At 42.6% G+C, this 18,432-nt stretch overlaps 2 protein-coding genes across 2 annotated transcripts; both read left to right on the top strand.

Moving 5' to 3' along the window:
- The first annotated feature begins 505 nt into the window (after positions 1-505).
- LOC148428620 (protein S100-G-like) lies at positions 506-1,752 on the top strand. The gene is made up of 2 exons (XM_088413173.1): positions 506-711; positions 1,546-1,752. Exons 1-2 carry the CDS (start codon positions 538-540, stop codon positions 1,681-1,683), a joined length of 312 nt encoding a protein of 103 aa, XP_088269299.1. The 5' UTR covers positions 506-537; the 3' UTR covers positions 1,684-1,752.
- A 7,064-nt stretch (positions 1,753-8,816) lies between these two features.
- Positions 8,817-17,923, top strand: kiaa0232 (KIAA0232 ortholog). Its single transcript, XM_088428402.1, has 8 exons — positions 8,817-9,025; positions 11,330-11,879; positions 11,955-12,095; positions 13,499-13,568; positions 13,661-13,745; positions 13,858-17,212; positions 17,295-17,403; positions 17,723-17,923. Exons 2-8 carry the CDS (start codon positions 11,637-11,639, stop codon positions 17,737-17,739), a joined length of 4,020 nt encoding a protein of 1,339 aa, XP_088284528.1. The 5' UTR covers positions 8,817-9,025; positions 11,330-11,636; the 3' UTR covers positions 17,740-17,923.
- Positions 17,924-18,432: the final 509 nt, after the last annotated feature.

Below are 18,432 nucleotides of genomic sequence, written 5' to 3'. Positions count from 1 at the left end.
CCTCGGTGCCGAGTGGAAAGTGTGTGTGTTATCTGTGGCCGTGACAGGCAGGTCAGTGGCAGGAAGTGGAAACAATGCCTGTGACATTTCGACTAGTTTCTCTTTGTAAGCCCCTCGCTTCGTCGAGCTTGAAGCCTCAATCAAAATTGCCGTCTTTGAAAGTACAACAAACGACTCGCTTAACCCCCCCCCCCAAAAAAAAAGAAATAATAATTCTCGGGCGCACCATAATGCTATGTAACCTTTCCACTTTTCTACATGGCCAACACCCTGAAATAAAAAGGCCGCTCCTGAAACCGTGCAGTTGGTAAACACCATAAAGGAGGTCTTTGTTCTATACTGTATGCACACCGGGCGTATTTTTCATTCCTTCTATTGTTATTATCAATGTCATATTTCTTGTTTATGATGCCTTCTAATAACAAAACCTCAATCAGATTAAGCCGATATGTTGCTCAACCCGTCCCTGCCCTTGGAAGCCTTTGTCCCACAAATGCATAAAATGAAGATCTGCACCCGTCGGCGTCCATTTCCAAAATGTGCGACCAAGCCTCCAAAACGTGCGACCAAGCCCCGACGGCGCTGGAGCTGAGCATTTTCGCCATCTGCGAAATCTTCAAAAAGTACGCCGCGGAAGACGGGAAGAAAGACACGCTGAGCAAGACCGAGGTCAAGAAACTGGTGAAGAATGAGCTACCCAGAATTTTCAAGGTAACGCGCACGTCACAAATACAAAGTGAATCGAATCAAATGAACGGCCATTGACTCCAAGTTTACAATATTCTGGGAATTGTCATTGGCGTAGAAATTAGCATCAATGTTACACAGCACGATAAAACATACCGTCTTTTATATTCTTTTATTTCGCTGTATTTTGACATTTCTTGGCCGATTCAATCCATTTGAACTCATTCGCTGCCGGCCCGGTAAAAATGGATCTTTGACGTCTTTAGCCGTCATTGGCAGTGAATGGGTTAAATGTTCATCTGAGAAATAGTTGTCAGTTATTTCCTTCGGGTAATGCATTTTTATTTTTTGATACATAACATATAGTGACAAGTAGAATAATTAACATTCCCTGCCAGCCCTGTAAAAATGGATATTTGACGTCTATGGCTGTCATTGGCAGCGAATGAGCTAAATGTTCATCTGTGAAACCATTGTTGGGTTTTCGTTTCAACCGATGCATTTTTATTCTTTGACATATGTGGAGACAAATAGAATAATTAACTCATTCATTGCCAGCCCTGTAAAAATGGATCTTTGACGTCTTTAGCCGTCATTGGCAGTGAATGAATCAAATGTTTGTCTTGCAAAATGATTGGAAGTTATTTACTTCAAGTAATGCATTATTATCCTTTGATACACAAATATATATATATATATATATATATATATATATATATATATATATATATATATATATATATATATCCGAGACTGAATACAAATGACTTGCATTCCGAGACAAAACCAAGACCCTCAAAAAAGTGAGTTTAAGACTGATATCCAAAACTACAAAACGAGTATTTTTGTTGTGCACAGGCATCAGAAAAAAACCAAGAGGGACAAAAGATTCTGATGGATTTGGATGGAGACGGAGAAGTCACCTTCCAGGAGTTCCTAGCGTCCGTGTGCTGCCTGGCCTGCATCTGCCAAGCCGTTTGCTGCGCCGACAAGTGAGATCGGCAGGATGAGCCCTCCGATGAGGCCCGCGGAGGTCACCCAATAAAAACCCTTTCCGTACTTAAACCGGGCGGACGAGACTCATTTCCTTCCTTCTACGTACACACAAATATATATATATATATATATATATATATATATATATATATATATATATATATATATATATATATATATATATATATGAAATCAGATAACTACGTACGAAAGTAACAAAGTACTTTTTACATAAAGTACTTGGAGTACTTTAAGTACTAGGGCACAGGTGTCAAACTCAAGGCCCTGGAGCCAGATCCGGCGCACCGCATCATTTTTGTTGGCCCTCAAAAGCAAATCATCTCAGTTTCCATGATCAATTGCTAAAGCCAAAATTGTAACTTTTCGTGTAGAGTAAATAACAAAATTGAGATTTTGCACTACGATTTGATTTGTTTGGTTTTAGGAACTTCAACAATAAAGCGACAAACACATATCACTTACTTTTGATTTCAAAACTACAAAGTCATCAATTTACTTAAAGCAAGTCAATTTTTAAAAATTAGACTTGGTTTCCTCATCATAACTGCCCAATGAGGAACGTTGTAGCGACAAAACGGCCTTGTTTTTGTGGGAACATTTTTAGAGAGGAAAAAACGGCATTAAACAAATTCCAAATCCTAATTTTGCTCAAAATATGTTTATTTTTCAGCTTCAAATGTTTCATTTGGTCAAAAGTGTTTCTCGTTTATATAAGGATTGACGCAGGGGTCAAACAAACGGCCAACGAGCCGGTTCTGACCCACAAACTGGTTTAATCTAGTCTGCGAGGCGATTTTGTAATATAAAGTGTAAAAATAGGCTGAGCTCGAGTACTGTACTTGAGTAATCGCTTTGAGTAATGAACTAAAGTTGTAGATTACTTTAATAAATAAAAGTAGTCGAATCTGTCATATGTTAGTACCTGGAGTTATCAAATACTTCTCTTGTTTGGTACCTAAAGTAGTAACCGCGTTTCATATCGAGTGTTTTTTTTTTTTTAAGCATTCAAATTTGACTGGCGTTTTTGATAGCACTTCTCTCTCGAATTTAGAATAACTTTTATGGCATTATATTTGTGCCAGTAACTTTCATTGCTCGGTTGAGATACTTTGTGACTTTCCTGTGCTGCCCTCTAGCGGCCACACACAGTTTGCATCAAATGACAGATCGCTCAACACAAGTTCCTTCCTACGGTGGCCCTGAAGTGCAAATGAAGAGAACAAAAATACCGAAGCAAATGTAGAGTTTTTTTTACACGTTTCCCAAAGAAGGAACAAAACAAAGTCATTTGCACTTCAGTAATCCCAGATACTTCTCCTATATTTCTTTTGAAAGATTTCAAGTGTTTGGCTACAGGAATGTTAAAAAATGGACGGTACTGAATGAATAAATAATCGATCATGTAATTAAATCCTAACTTTAAGGTACTTTACCTAAAGGTATTGATTACTTTGGTAACTTTACCTAGTTAAGCACTCACTTTAGGATACTTTAATACCTTTAAATTATCAAATACTTTGGTTACTTTAGGTAAGTAAGTACTAACTTTATGGTACTTTAAAGGAACAGTGTGTAACATTCAGAAAGTTTTTTTTTAAAGGAATAAATTAAATGTTTGTAAATTTCAAAAACTTGCAAATGAATGTGTTCTTAAAGACTAACAGTATGTTTTAAATATAATCATAACGGGTGGCACTTCTCCAGAGGTGTCCATGTTTGTTTTAGCTAAGGACAAGCACCTGCAGCACCTCCTGCTGGCCGTAGTGAAAAACGGTCTAAATCTTACACACTATCCCTTTAATACCCAAAGTTATTGATTACTTCAGTTATTTTAGGTCATTAAGTTTTAACTTTATGGTACTTTAGTACCTAAAGTTTGCGATTTCTTTAAGTACTTAGGGAATAAAGTACTAACTTGATGTACTTTAGTATCTAAAGTTGTTGTTTATTTTAGTTAGGTAATTAGGTACAAACGTTATTTTTGTATTTTAGTACCCAATGTAATCGATTACTTTAGTCCTATTAATTAGTTGTTTCCTAATTGATTATTTTAGTACTTGATTTTAAGATTAGCCAGTTTTCCACCCATCTTTACTCAAACACTGAAAACAATAAAATATTAAGTACCGGGGACATCTGTCTCCACTTATGTGTGTGCAAAATGCATTACACTGTTTGCAGGAGGATTTAAATGACCACAAACTCGTTTTGTGTCCCTAGATGCGCATTTTATTTACATGTCTGAAGGTGGTGAAATTAGGAGGGTTTTTTTTTTTTTTTTTGGAGGCGGGGGGGGGGGGGGGGGGGGTTGCCTTTGTTTTGCAAACAACATAGTCGACGGGTGTGTCTGTCACCTTCGAACAGCTGACTGCGTGCCGTGTTACACTACTTCCTGCCATACCGCGCATTCCTGTGACGGAGACATTCTGTCAAACTGGAGTGGGAAGACCAAGTCACGTTTTGGATGTGCAAATCATTTTAAAGGAAAAGTCAACATGTCTTTTTTTTTCAAACGGTAATATGCGCCCCCACTAGTCCAGGCTCAAAATTCCGATGAATACTGAGAACTAAGCGGAAAAATCGACCCGTTTTGCCATTTGCCGTCACATCGCAGCAACTGTGATGTCATTTATTGACGACAGGAAGTGAAAAAAATGGCTGCCCTCTGAAATGGATGTAAACAAATGGATTTAACTGCCTAATTCATATTCCACAAACAAAATATAAGTATCAATTGTCCTAGAATTCATCTCAAACTGCAGCGCATTCCCATGGGTGTCCACTGTGTGGCGTATTAGACTTTACAGAAATTAACTTCGTTTGACTAGCATTAGCATACATTGGTGTTTTTGATCACTAACGTTTGCCTTTGTGAAGTCACGATTTGAGAGCCGTCTGTAAGATCCAAAAAGACACAACAGCTAAGCGTTGATTCGATTTTGATTGGTAGTTTCGTCCGATAATTTCCCAGACGTTTCAACATGGGTTAGGGTTGCAATCAAAATTCTGCGAATTTGTTGTTTTAGGCATGCAAACGTGTCACACTTCAGCGTGATGCTGAAGACCTCCATCCACGTTAAGAAGGTTAAAAAAAAGTTGCCATCTAATTGTTTTTAAGGGGTGACTTGTTGAGTCAACTCTGCAAGCACAAGTGATAGCGTATCACTAGTCGTCTTATTGTCAAACTGTGCAACGCTTTTGCAAATGTCCACTGTGGGGGTGTATTAGACTGAAAAAAATTCTTAAAAATAATCTGTCCTCAAAATAACATTGAATGTTTTCACCTGTAACCCTTAAAATTATACACAAAGTAAATTTGTTTAACCACCATTAGCATAAATGTGTATTTCTTATCAAAAAAGAGCTGTCACAGTTGCCTTTTTGCAGACATGTTTTGCGAGCCATCTTGTAAGATCGAAAAACACGTCATGACTTGATTTTGCTTAGTTACATTTTGTCCAATCATCTCCTGGACGTGCCGACATCATCAAAAATCAGTGTCTTTATCGGTTAGATATTCAAATGTTTCACGTTCTCCAGTGTAGGTCCCAAGGGGTTAAGACAAAGAGCCTTTCCTTATCCTCCATGTAAATTAATTTAAAAAAAAAAAAACAGACTATAGGCCAATGCCTAATACTCTTCCAGCATATATAAGTATAAGTAAAGTATATGAATATATATATATATATATATATATATATATATATATATATATATATATATATATATATATATATATATATATATATATATATATATATATATATATATATATATATATATATATAATACAGTACTTAATATTATATTACAATATAATGATGTAAATATATTATAAGATTACAATTATCATTAAATGTTATTTATTTATTAATAATTACAATAATATGATATGATATGATATTATATTATATTGTATTATATTGTATTGTATTATATTATATTATATTATATTATATTATATTATATTATATTATATTATATTATATTATATTATATTGTATTATATTATATTATATTATATTATATTATATTATATTATATTATATTATATTATATTATATTATATTATATTCTCTGGTTTATCGCAGCCTGGTTTAAGTACTGCACGTGCGACAGTCAGTGAAAATTTCTATTTGACGGTACGGAAAATACCGTCAATCACAAAGCCCCCCCCCCTCCCCCTCGCTCATAGCTCGCAACCTGCTCACCTTTGACCTACATACAGCAAGCCGGTTTACCGTGCAAAAATGTTGAATTTCCACGGCAACTGCGCGGGCGTGACTTGGCCGAGGCGACTTTTTCTTTGCGCAGGGTCTCAATTTTTTTTTTTTTGCATTGAGAGCGCACGCACGCCTGGAAGGTCCTGATAAGACCAATTCCGCGCACCGCGTGACGTAATCGCTCCCCCCGCTTTGACGTAATTAAAGGCAGGCAAGTTTAAATGAACGGCACATTTATTCATGGCAATCACATGACCGGGAGACTTTTAACTCCTTTAGGCGGGGCGGTGGGGGGGACGAAATGAGACAAGCGAGCCTTTATCAGGATGGAAATACCAAAGGAGGTAGCGATAAACATCTGTGTGCACGCCTGAGTGGATGTCGGACGCTGAGCAGTTATGATCACTGGCTGCTTTGTTCGATAAAAAGCCGCTGATGAGACTGAGGCCTAATTGATTGACTTTTGAGTGCAGAGTCATTGTGGTTTCGTTTTCGTTGGAGTCTCTCGGTCCAAAGTCCGACCGTTCGCTGCCAAATGTGCAAATCGCAAAATCAAAACACGGCCGCATCAGTAGGTCAAAAGGAAAACGGTAGATTTTTTTTTTTTTTTTAATTTACTCATTGACTGCCAGCACTGTAAAAATGAATCTTTGACGTCTATAGCCGTCATTGGCAGTGAATGAGTTAAATGTTCATCAGTGAAATGATTGTCAATTGTTTGTATTAAGTAAATAATTATTATACGTATATATATGTAAAGATACAAATAGAATAATTAACTCGTTCAATGCCAGTCCACTACAAATTGAGCTTTTATGTGTATAGCCGTCATTGGCAGTGAATGTGTTAAATGTTCATCTGTGAAATGACTGTCAATTGTTTGGTTTAAGTAAATAATAATTATCCTTTTAAATATGTAAAGACACGAATAGAATAATGAATTAATTCTCTGCCAGCCCAGTGAAAATGGATTTTTGATGTCTATAGCCCTCATCAGCAGAGATCATCTTTGACGTCTATAGCCGTCAATGGTAGCGAATGAGTTAAATGTTCATCTGCGAAATGATTGCCGGTTGTTTGTTTCAAGTAGTGCATTATTCTTTTTTGATAAATGTATCGCGACATATCGAATAATTAACTCATTCACCGCCGGCAGAGTAAAACTGGATCTTTGACGTCTATAGCCGTCATTGGCAGTGAATGAGTTGAAAGTGAATGACTTATTGTTCTTCTGCGAGATGATTAGCAGTTATTTTCTTCAAGTAATGCATTTTTATTTTTGAATATGTAACAAATAGAATCATTAAAAAAAAAAACACTGAATGATGTGGAATGATATGGAATGATCTTACGTAAGATTAATATGTTGAGGGGATTTGTTTTTAAAACGGCCAATATGTGGATAGCGGGGGTGAATATGTCAATAATATTTTCAATTTGGGCTGTAGAAATCTGAAAAATTCAATGATTTGAATGATCTAAACGTGATGAAGTTGCAGTTATTTAAATCGGTCAGCTAATGTTGAGGGAGGAATAAATATGAAAAATTTAACCCCTTGTGAATTGTTATATTCTTGGTGTATATATAAAAAAAAAAAGGCTTTGTGATCCATTGGACTTGAGTGATTCTGTTTTGCAGATATCGATGGACATAGGCCACGTGTCCTCATCATCACGCACGCAGATCAATAAGGTGCTTGACCTTTGGCTGCAGGGCTCCGGATGCAGATCCAAACCAGACGCGCTAGTCAATAGTACTCTCGTTACCCTGGTAACGAGCCACAAGAGACCTTGTCCTGCAGAGCTGCTTTCTTTTTTTTTTAACAACTACAACAATTGAAACATGCCACTCATGTGGCCTTGACTCAATGTATCCCAAAAGGTCACATGGAGAGTGGCGCTTGACAGGCCTGGTGGTTCCACCCTCCACCACCAAAAAAAAAAAAAAATACTGAAGTGCCAGATGGCCCCTGTCCAAGTGAGAATGCACAGGAAACTGTAATGGCGTCAGTAATGAGCATTCAAATGAAAAGAAAAAACAAATTCTTGAGTAAATCTCGAGGGCAGGGGTGTCAAACTCGTTCTAGCTTGAGAGAAAACATGATGTATATTTGTATAGCTTTAAAACAGCAATTTAAGATTTAGTATTCTTTTTTAATACTGTTCAAATAAAATAGTACAAGAAAAACGTCACTATTAATCATTAATATTAATATGAATCATTTCAAGTCTTTTTATTTATCAAAAAAAATTCTGCTGAATTTTATACTTTACGTTACGAAATCATTCGCGGTCTGGATCAAACAGGTTCGGGGGCCAGAATCGGTCCGCGGGCCGTATGTTTGGCACAGTCCAATCCAATCCACTTTATTTATATAGCACAATTTTAACAAACACAAGGTTTTCAAAATGCTGCACAGGAAAGTTAAAAACACAATAAATAGATAACACAATAAAAATAGTAAAATCGAGTAAAATAAATAAAGTAAGATAAAATAAAATCAAAGGAAAAACTCTGTAAGGTGTCGAAAGCCATAGAAAAAAAGATGTTTTAAGGGATTGTTTCTCAAACAAAATAATACAAATCAAATATCACATGATAAATTCTCTTCAAGCTCACGACAATGAACTTATATTTTTTTCATTAGGTTACGCTATTATTATAATGATTATAATAATTATTATTATGAACGGAGTTTGTCGTACTATTTGTGTTTCTGATGCAATACCGCCGGCGGAAGGAGCCCGTATCTGGTAACAGGACGGCAGAGATTCGCCCCGTTGCCTAGATACCAATCCAGGAGGTGGCGCATGAAGCACCGTCCGCGGACTGAAACTGGCTTCCAGCGTCGGCCATTTTGGCTCTGACGCTAGGCCGGCAGTCAACGGGTCGCTCTTCCGCTCACTTGAGCCCGAATGTCGTCCTTTTCCCCGTCGCCGCGCAAGTGGCACCGGCCGTGAAAGCGGCGCCATTTCTGTCAGCGTCCATGATACGCTATGCTACCGCAGCGGATTCCAGAGCCCGAGCTCGGAACGGCAGCCAGCGACAAGTAGCCGCTCCCCTTTCGGCGTTCTTCTCCGCTTCAGCCTGCTCGCAGGTACGTGGAAACGGCTCGCCCTTCGTTTGTCGTTTCGCGTCTTTGCTTCTCGGCGCGTCGTTCGCTTTTAACCGTGTGACGCCATGGCGCACATTTTTGAAGCGAGCAACTGTCAGCCGTCAACGGTTAGCCTTCCACCAGCGGCGGCTCCTCCTCCTCGTCCCCCCTCGCAATAACAACGAGCCCACTTCCAAGCCGGGCGTTCGGATCTTATGACACATTTTGAACCGCTCCCAGCATTTCCGATGCCGCGGTGCTCATTTGGCGAGTAAACGACCTGGCCTAATGTCAGCGAGTCGCCGCTTGCTAGCTTGGCTCTTGCGCTCGGGAGCTCGAATGTCACCGCGCACCAAACAAGTCATTCGCCGGACAAACGACAAAGTGAAAGCAAAAATAAATAAATTTCGCCACCCAGCTCGCGAAAGCAGCCGCAATTGTTGTCGGAGGCGAAGACTGTTGGTATCGCTATGACTCGCCCGAGCCAGACGGGTTAGCTTAATTTGTAACATGATTAGCTGGCGAGCTAACATTAAAGGTCGGTGGTCCGGCTAACCTTGTTTGACTGCGCACAAACTCGGACGTCTTTTAAGATGTCGTTTTGTGCGAGAGCTGGGCGAAACTGCACATAGAAAAGTAAATACTGTGTGTTGGGGACTGTGGGTATCAGATGGACAAGGCTTTAATGGGCTCCCACCTAAATAACATGAAATTTGCTGTTCCCTTGTTTATCGCGGGGGTCATGTTCCTCAAAATACCTATATTAACTGAAACCGCAAAGTAATCACATTATTTTTTGCTTTTGCTTTCTTTTTAGATTGCTAGCTTTGTTAAAATGAATACATAAACTCTAGCGAGATAAACCTGCAATAGATGGTGTTATAAGTGGAGATACATATCGTAGAAATTGATTGTTTTTTTTTAAGTAAAGACAGTTGCTATTTTTCTGACTTAACCGTTTAATGGGCACAGCGGCTGCTTATGTCTAGGCTAGCCTAAACAGGCAAAAACGGCCTTTATTAGGCACACGTTTTTCTATGTTTGCATCTTAAACAGGCTAGAATTTTGCGGATAACAGAGAAAGTTAGGTATAAGTTAAAATAAAGCAATGACTGTCACGTACTCCCTCGGCCGTTTTGCCTGTTTTGACTATCGGCCGAAAGCGACCGCTGCGCCCAGTAAAAGGGTTAAAAGGTAAAAAATATCGACGTAAACCTGCGATTGAAAAAGTTGTGGTCATAAACGTAAATCTGATAGAGTGAAGCTGCAATATGAGAACACTGTAGTCCTCATAGCACATGTCAACCAGAGTAAAATGTGTTTTGGAAGCGTTGCATGCACATATATACACTGTAAAAAATAAATACATGTAAAACAATAATCTACTCAAATAAAATGAGTTTACAAGCAATGTTATTCAATAAATATCACTGCTTAGTGTTGATTAAATGTTGATTTATCGAGACCCTTAATAATCATCCATTTCATGGGAGTAATAGAGTAGATTAAAAAAAAATTGAATTTTCTTAGACGTATATATTTTTTGATGTGTGTAGTTAATTTTATACATACAATTTGCACATATCAAATGTTTTTTTTTTTCTTAACCTCAACATAGTCTGGGCCCCAAAAGAGCCCTGCCATGGTAAATTATCCAATTCCACTTTTTTTATTTTATTTTTTTTAGAAACTGTTTAAGCATAATTATGTGATAAATCCTCTTTGCAAACAGGTGGCAGCACAGTAATTTTAGAAAAAAGCTTAAGGGGTTTTAAACAGCGTTTTATTTGATTCCTGTCAAGAACACATTGATTAGAATGACTGTATATCACCAATATAGGCTACAGAGTTTCAAATTGAAAACTTTTTGGCTGGCAGTGGTGCCTTAAGTGCTCGAGTGTCCTGAGACCTCTGCACACCGCTAAGCTTCTTAGGTTTGCCCTTTTGACGCCTAATAATGGATTGACAGCCACGTCGGCAATTCACAACACAGCAACCTCCATTTGCTTCTTCAGTACCTGTTTCTAAGTCAGCAAAACACATGTTTTTGACAGGAGGTCATTGGAGCCGCTTGAGCATTGTCATTGCTGCCTCTTGATTATTTGACTTTTAAGCGTGTTACCATTCTAAAATCGATGAAAGTGGTTAGATGACGCTGCACTTTTAAACTGAATCTTGCTTGTTACCAGCAATTCACCTGCAGGGTGTATTGTTATGAATAGACATTTCATTTATTTATTTTTTGCCCGCTGAAAACGAGCCAAGAGGTTTTCCGATCCACCGACGTGTCTGCTCGCTGCGTTTCAGGTGGCGCTGGTGATCGCCGCAACATGGACGCCTTCGTGTGACGGCGACACTGGCAGCTCAGCTCCATCAGCCACAAAAGCCATGCCTGACGAATAAAACGCCCTTTTTGCTGCAAGCGCCCGTAAAAGGGGAAAGTAACCCCACATGCCTCCTCACGTAGAACCCCTTCAGTGCATCCCGCTGGAGTGACTAGCCCACTTTCCAGAGGTTCCAGCTCGTGTCTCGCCATCTCCCTCCGCACCCGTGTCCACCCACCCAAGTCATGGCGATGCTCGTCCGCCTGAGAAGAACCAACACCTGAGGTCCCATGCGTCCCGTGAGCACCGATTCCGACGGTCCCGCTCCTCCCGAGAACCTCTCTTGCCCCTACCCGCTAGTGGCCCCCCTGCCCGCTTCCGAGATGTCTTTGCTCCAGTCGCTGGGTCCAGTGCAAAGCTGGCTGGGCCAGGAGCTGGAGAAGTGCGGGATCGACGCCATGATTTACACCCGCTATGTCCTCAGCCTCCTCCTGCACGACAGCTACGACTATGACCTGCAGGACTACCTTCAAGTAATGTTCCACAGTATGACCTTTTTGCTCGTTACTGGTGCGCTCTCAAATAGAATTGAACATTTGTTTTGGCAGGAGAATGACATCTTCTTGGGCTGGGAGAAGGGAGCGGGGAAGAAATGGGGCAAGAGTAAGAAGAAGGGAGGGGCCGACCTGAGTCTGGAGGAAATGAAGAAACAAGCGGCAGTGCAATGTCTTCGTTCGGCATCTGATGAAGTGAGCGTTGCTCGGCCTGAGCATTTTTTTTATGAGTCAAATCGAATGTATCAATAGATTTAAGCTTTTAGGAAATTTTTGGCCATAAAACTGCATCTATGTTGATGGATAATCAGACTAATCAGAATAATTCATTTTAATCTGATATTTAATGTCTTACGTAGCAAATTTTTGTAATCAACAGTACCTTATTTACCATATATATATTTTTTTAAATTGCTTGCTCAAGGTAGAGGAAATTATTCAAACCAGCAGAAACAATTGGTCATTTTGTACATGTGGTGAGGCAAACATCAAAACCGAGTCTTTCACTACAGGACCACACTGCATTAATTGCTACTGTGGTTATGATATCATTTTGTATGGTAGACCTAAATTTGTGGGGAGATATTAGGCAATTTTTTTGAAGGTGGGGGGCGGTATTTATGGGGGTTTTGCGACGTCAAATGATTTGAAGCAACTTTAGTAGTGCTCTATCTTTTACAAGAAAAGCCACAGCAATCTATGCTGTACGCTCCCGAGTTCATAATGACACCATACAAAGTATAAAAAAAAAAAGGGGGGGGGGGTGTATAAGGGGTTGGGTCTTGGCAACAAGCCCCGTGAGGACTGGACTGTGCTGTCTATTTTTTAACTGGCACATGCTACATGGGATTGCAGCAGTCAGCTGACCGGCATTAGCACAACGATGTAAGCGCAAACAGAAGGCAAGAGGAAACTTTTGTTTTGAAAGGGAATGGTAGATTTTTTTTTTTTTTTAAGACATCTAGCTTATTTGACATTGAGGGTAATTTAGGAATCAATCTATCGTAACTGTTTGATGGAGTTCGACATTTGCTTTTTGTACAAAATGACTACTTTGGACATCTAAATATTGCGCAGACACGTTCAAGCCCCAGTTTTCACAAGTCATCTAATATAACTCACTGTTGCATATTCTTAAGATGGCAAAACTTTATCTAGGGCTGGCTGATGTTAGCGTGCGTGTGTGTATGTGGTGTATATATCAGTAATGTGTACTAATTTTTAACAGTTTTACTGTAACATTAATGTTCTTGTGCAAAACGCTTGTCATAACCTGTGCAAGATCATTTTAGACTTTGTAGTTTTTCAAGTTAGTCAATTTTTTTTTTTCTGCCAAAATTAGGCATTGTCTTTAAAAAAAAAAAAAATCCACTTTGGCGAGGTTTTATTAGGAAGTATAATGAACAAATCACTCGTGCAAAAGTTCATTTTTACGATCCTTTTTAATTTCGATTTTGGCTCATTTTCAAGTCCTCAATTTTTTAAATGACAAAGTACTGGTAACCAAATTGATTACTTGCCCAGCCCTAATTTGATCTATCGTGCCAATGAAACCAACACTCTTAACTTCTGGTGATGTTTTTCTTTTCTATATTCAGAACTCTGGAATTGAAAGCCTGGTCGAGGAGCTTTGCTCCAAACTTCGGGACATTCAGAACAAACAGAAAGGTGGTTTCATTTATTTATTTATTATACTGGATGTCATTTGGCTGTTGTTAATAAAAACCAAAGGCATTTTTAACATGTTGTTTATCCCACAGAGGAAAAACAGATCCAAAAAAAGTCTGATGGCGCTCATTCTCCTGAACGAGTTGAGTCCCCCTCTTCAAAGGATCAGGTGGAAATGTAAGTCACATCATTAGCCTTATATATTTCCATGAAAACCCGGTACAGATTTTAGAATTTGCCTATATTTATTTATGTATGTTATTAATTTATTTACTGTTCTTCGACACAGGTATTATGAAGCCTTTCCGCCTTTGTCCGAGAAGCCTGTTTGCCTCCAAGAGATCATGACAGTGTGGAACAAAGCCAAGGCCTGCGCATACTCCAGTTCTTCATCTTCGGCCGCTCCACAGACCAGCACGGACACGTCCTCCCCAAAGGATTGCAACAGCGAATGTGAGGCTGCGAAGGAGCGGAACCAGGACACGCGCGCTACCGTCACCAGCGCCACCAACGAGAGGGGCCAACCGCGGCGGAGCAAGAAGGAGAAAGAGAACCGATACCACGGTGGCGTGGCTGTGGAGGAGAAGAACACGGTCCACTCTAGGAGACAAGTGAGACACAGATCTGAGGGCAAATTTCGGGCCCGATCCTGGTCTTCTGGCTCGAGTGAGGGGGGCTCCAGCTCAAGCGGGAACCACGGCGACAAGCCGTTGAGAAGCAAGGCGGTTCGAGTCAGGCACAAATCCAGAGAGCTCGGCAAGAGCAGGAGGCAGCGCAACGGCGGGCAGCTGAAGGCCCTTGACAAGGAGGAGCGCCGAAACACTGGGGGTACCGGCGCCACCGCCAGCACAGGCAAACCCCCGCAGCTTCACAGAAAGAGTCGGAGATCTCTCAAAGAGATTTCCAAAGAGCCCGTCTGGCCGCAAGCGAACGAGATGAGGTTTGAGGAGAGACACGCAAAAGAGTACATGGAGGAGCCGCTTTGGTACACGGAGCCCATCACGGACTATTTTGTACCGTTCAGCAGCAAGCAGAGTAAGCTGGAAACAAAGTACCGAAGCAAAGTGGGCTCTCCCGAAGACTTTGCCTTGTCAGCCGACTTGGCGCCGCTGCCCGAGAGAATCCAGGGAATCTGCGTTGCCAATGAGAACTACCCGAGAACGTACCTCGCCGCCGGCTCGTTTGTGGACGGCCACTTTGTGGAAGCGCCCGGCGAAGCCGAGGAGACGACGGCGCAAGAACTCGCTGGGACCTGCGGCTGCTCTCGGCCAGAGGGTAGTGGACATTTAGATGACAAGCATCTGCCAGAATTCACCGACTTCTATGAAGTTGATATTTATCAATCCATATTGGATACTAGTGCCTCAGACTCGTTACAAGAGAGTCGGATCCTCAGCATGATTCGACAAAAAAGCAAAGAGCAAAGAGAATCGTGTTTAGTGTTGGACGGCGTGGAGCAGCAAGGGAAAAGTGCAATAAGGGCGGACTTGGAGCAAACGTCGGGATCTTTTGGCTTCCTTGTGGAAGATCTGGACAGCGTGGCTCAAGTCTGGGGATGTTACTCGCCGTCCACCTCTGACGATATAGACGGCGAAAGCTTCATGGGTGATTCCCCCGTCAGGCTCTCGCCCCTCCTCGATAGTGTTTCCTTCACCCTGCGCAATCTGTCGGCAAACGCGATGGAGCCGCAAGTTGGCGAAGCCGGCAGCGAGCCGTCCGGCTTCAACTCGTCTTGCTTCTCACTTTTTGAGCTGCAGTACGACAGCCCCACTCTTTTGTTCCCGCGCGACTCGCTCCCCGGCGCTCACGAGAGCGGCGCCGATCCCGGCGCCTGCCTCGACCCGCATGCAAATAAACAGTCTCGTTTGCTGATATGGACCAAAAATAGTGCCTTTGATGAAACTGAACACTGCTCCAACCTTTCAACGCGGACGTGCAGTCCATGGTCGCATTCGGAAGAGACGCGTTCGGACAACGAGCATGGGAATATTCCCTCGCTGGCGGAGGAGCCCGGCGCTCCCGTCAGCGCGGAAGAAATGGATTGTATCATCCCGCCCATTTCCGGTACATATCTCGAGGATGAAATCTTAGACTTCTTGCAAGAGGACTCGGGCCGCAAGTGTGAGGAGGCCAGTATTTGCACAGCATCCTGTCAGAAGTACACCAAAAAATCCAAACTGGAGTCGCTTTGCGGAATCGCTTTGGAAGAGGACGAGAGCAAGCAGTACAGCGCCGACGTTTTCTCCGACAACGCAAACCAGCACGGGGGCGAGTACAGCTCAGGAATCATCAAAGACATTTGGTCCGCCGTCACCGAGGCCGAGTCGGCGCCGGCGACGAGGCCGAGCGGCGAGAAAATGAGCGAGAAGATCTTTTGCGAAGACTCCGGCGGCTACTGCCACAGCTGTCTGGAGGTGCAAGCCGAGGGCGTTCCGTTGGAGGCGCCTCAGAAAAAAGCCGTGCAGCGTTCCGAGTATCACCTCTGGGAGGGCAAGAACGATGAGCAGGACTTGGCCAAAAACAAGCTCTCCAAGTTAGATAGCGCCGGGGACTACATGACTCCGTCCAAACCCTGGGACTTGCCATCAGATAAGGAGAGCACGTCTTTCATCATCGGCGGCGTGTATGGAGAGTTTAAGACGTTAAGTTGCGATAAGAATTGGGCCGTCGTGCCGCCAAACGAGTCTCCGCATAGCTTGCTGCCGTCTGCCGCCGCCGCCGCCGCATCGTTGTCCGGGTCAGAAATGCTCACCATCGCCGGCGCCGACGTGCTGGTGAATAGGAGCAGTTGCTTCGCTCCGGGTCACCGGTGCCTGTGGAGGCCGCTGGTGTCCTTGGGCCAAAGCGAGCGCGCCATCGCAGGGGGGCGAGACGCCTTCAACACGGGATTCTCCTTCATCTTCCACGAAGATTTGCTGGGATCGCGCAGCCAGGAGCAGCGCTTAGAATACCCGTTTGCCCGCTTTGACCTGAATAATCCCTTCTCTCAAGTTCTCCACGTGGAGTGCTCCTTTGAGCCCGAGGACATGGCTTCCTTCAGTCCGGGCTTCAAGCCTAAATCCATTCTTTGCTCCGACTCGGAGAGCGAAGCCTTCTGCCATCAACTTTACGGCATCAACCAAACGCAGTACAGGGCCATTCGCATTTCCCCCCGGACTCACTTCCGGCCCATATCGGCCTCGGAGTTGTCTCCCGGCGGCGTGAGCGATTCGGAGGCCGACACGGACAAAGAGGAAGCGACTTTTCCCGTCCTGGCGCCGGTGGACGTCTTTGACGATCCCCGGGCGGATCTCAAACCACTGGAGGAGGACGCCGAATGCGAAGGCCCCTATTACGGCAAATCCGAACTGGAATCTGGCAAATTCCTGCCCAGATTAAAGAAGTCCGGCATGGAGAAGAGTGCCCAGACCTCTCTGGATTCGCAAGAAGGCCCCAGCGTCCTTCTGCCCATAGCCGAGCAAGAACGATGTTTGGACTGCCCGGCGGCAGAAGAAGCCTCAACCGCAGGTGTCCGCACAAACACCGCGGTTGCTTCGCTGCAAAAAGAGGAACCGCTGGCGGAAAAAGCCGGCTACTTGTGCGCGGCGGCAAGTCAGATGCCCAAATATGGGATCGCCTACGACTTTGTCAGAGATGTGCCGGAGGTGAGTTATTTCTCAAACGTCGCCGTAATGATTGATGCAAGCCTCCGCAATGATGTAACACTTTTGTCCCGTTTGTATATAGTTCCCTCTATTAAGTAGAAGTGGACAGGGAGTCAGTGGCGGCCAGGACGACGAGTGCTGGTGGCAAAACACACTCTGCCCCCCCTTGTTCCCTGGATCTCAGTGTACAGGTAAATCTCGTTAAGAATTCAGTGGCGCCTTGAGATGCAAGTGACCCTTATCCTCAATTACTTTGTTATGCCTCACCAGTAACCAGAAAACATGTCAGGCCCTAACGTGACTGAAACTTGTATCATTTAAAAAGATTTAAAAATCAGTACTCGAGATAGACCAATGTGTTTTTTTCAGTTGTGCATCAGTGGATCAGTTTGCCTGAAAACACACATAACCCCAGTGGGTCCCGCCCATATAATTGAGGAAAAACTGCAGTGTGGCGAAAATGTTTGTTGTGAAGGTAACCTTTAACCGATGACCCACTCTCCCCTCTAGGAAGCAGCAACATTTGAATTCTTGGTTTCGCAGTGGACTCGTTTGGTCTGGCCAGAAGAAAATTTGCAGAATTTTGGGGGACCGGACCGCTGCTGCTTATTGTTCAGGTTCATCTCAGAGCCACAAAACCCACCATAGGCTAATTTTTCACTTCCCGCCGCTCCCCCGCCACACACATAACTTCTGGGTTTTCATTTACTAACTCAATGCTTGTGTAATCAACAATCAGATGGATAAAACGAATGAGTTCAAATAAGATGGGGGGGGGGGGGGGGGGTAGCGTTTGAAAGCATTTTTGGAATCTCATGCACTGTGAGATGGCCTCTTGGTTTCTGTCGTGCTCCTTCCGCCATCCTGCTTTTTCAGCTCCGCCACTGGATAATTGCTGGCATCTGAATGCTTGTGCATGTGCGTTTGTGCAGCCAGTCTCACCCCTCCCCTTTTTTTTTTTTTTCGTGAAAACAAAAAACCTAATTGCTGCATTAAACAGTCCCATCTGCGACTCGTAATCGTCTTTAGAGAAAGACCAGATATCGGGATTTTTGAGTGACAGTAATTTGTTTCGCTGCAGTTATAAAAAAAAAATGTGTGTGTGTGTGTGTGTGTTTTTTTTCTAAAGATGAATTCCGCCGTGTTTGGAAAAAGATCTGTTTTTGAAACCCTAGTGTAGATTGGTTTGTGAGTGGAAAAAACAGGAACATACTATCACA

The sequence above is a fragment of the Hippichthys cyanospilos genome, chromosome 1 (assembly GCF_059441005.1).
Source record: "Hippichthys cyanospilos isolate Australia breed blue-spotted pipefish chromosome 1, RoL_Hcya_1.0, whole genome shotgun sequence".
In the NCBI taxonomy this organism is placed as follows: Eukaryota; Metazoa; Chordata; class Actinopteri; order Syngnathiformes; family Syngnathidae; genus Hippichthys; species Hippichthys cyanospilos.
This window is presented reverse-complemented; position numbering and strand designations above follow the sequence as displayed.

What these genes read in the sequence shown, in the direction of transcription:
- LOC148428620 (XM_088413173.1), top strand. Translation starts at nt 538, where the DNA reads ATGTGCGACCAAGCCTCCAAAACGTGCGACCAAGCCCCGACGGCGCTG. An exon ending in AGCTACCCAGAATTTTCAAG is followed by an intron (nt 712 to 1,545) that starts GTAACGCGCACG and finishes TGTTGTGCACAG; the next exon opens with GCATCAGAAAAAAACCAAGA.
- kiaa0232 (XM_088428402.1), top strand. Translation starts at nt 11,637, where the DNA reads ATGCGTCCCGTGAGCACCGATTCCGACGGTCCCGCTCCTCCCGAGAAC. An exon ending in CATTCAGAACAAACAGAAAG is followed by an intron (nt 13,569 to 13,660) that starts GTGGTTTCATTT and finishes TTTATCCCACAG; the next exon opens with AGGAAAAACAGATCCAAAAA. An exon ending in TTGTCAGAGATGTGCCGGAG is followed by an intron (nt 17,213 to 17,294) that starts GTGAGTTATTTC and finishes GTTTGTATATAG; the next exon opens with TTCCCTCTATTAAGTAGAAG.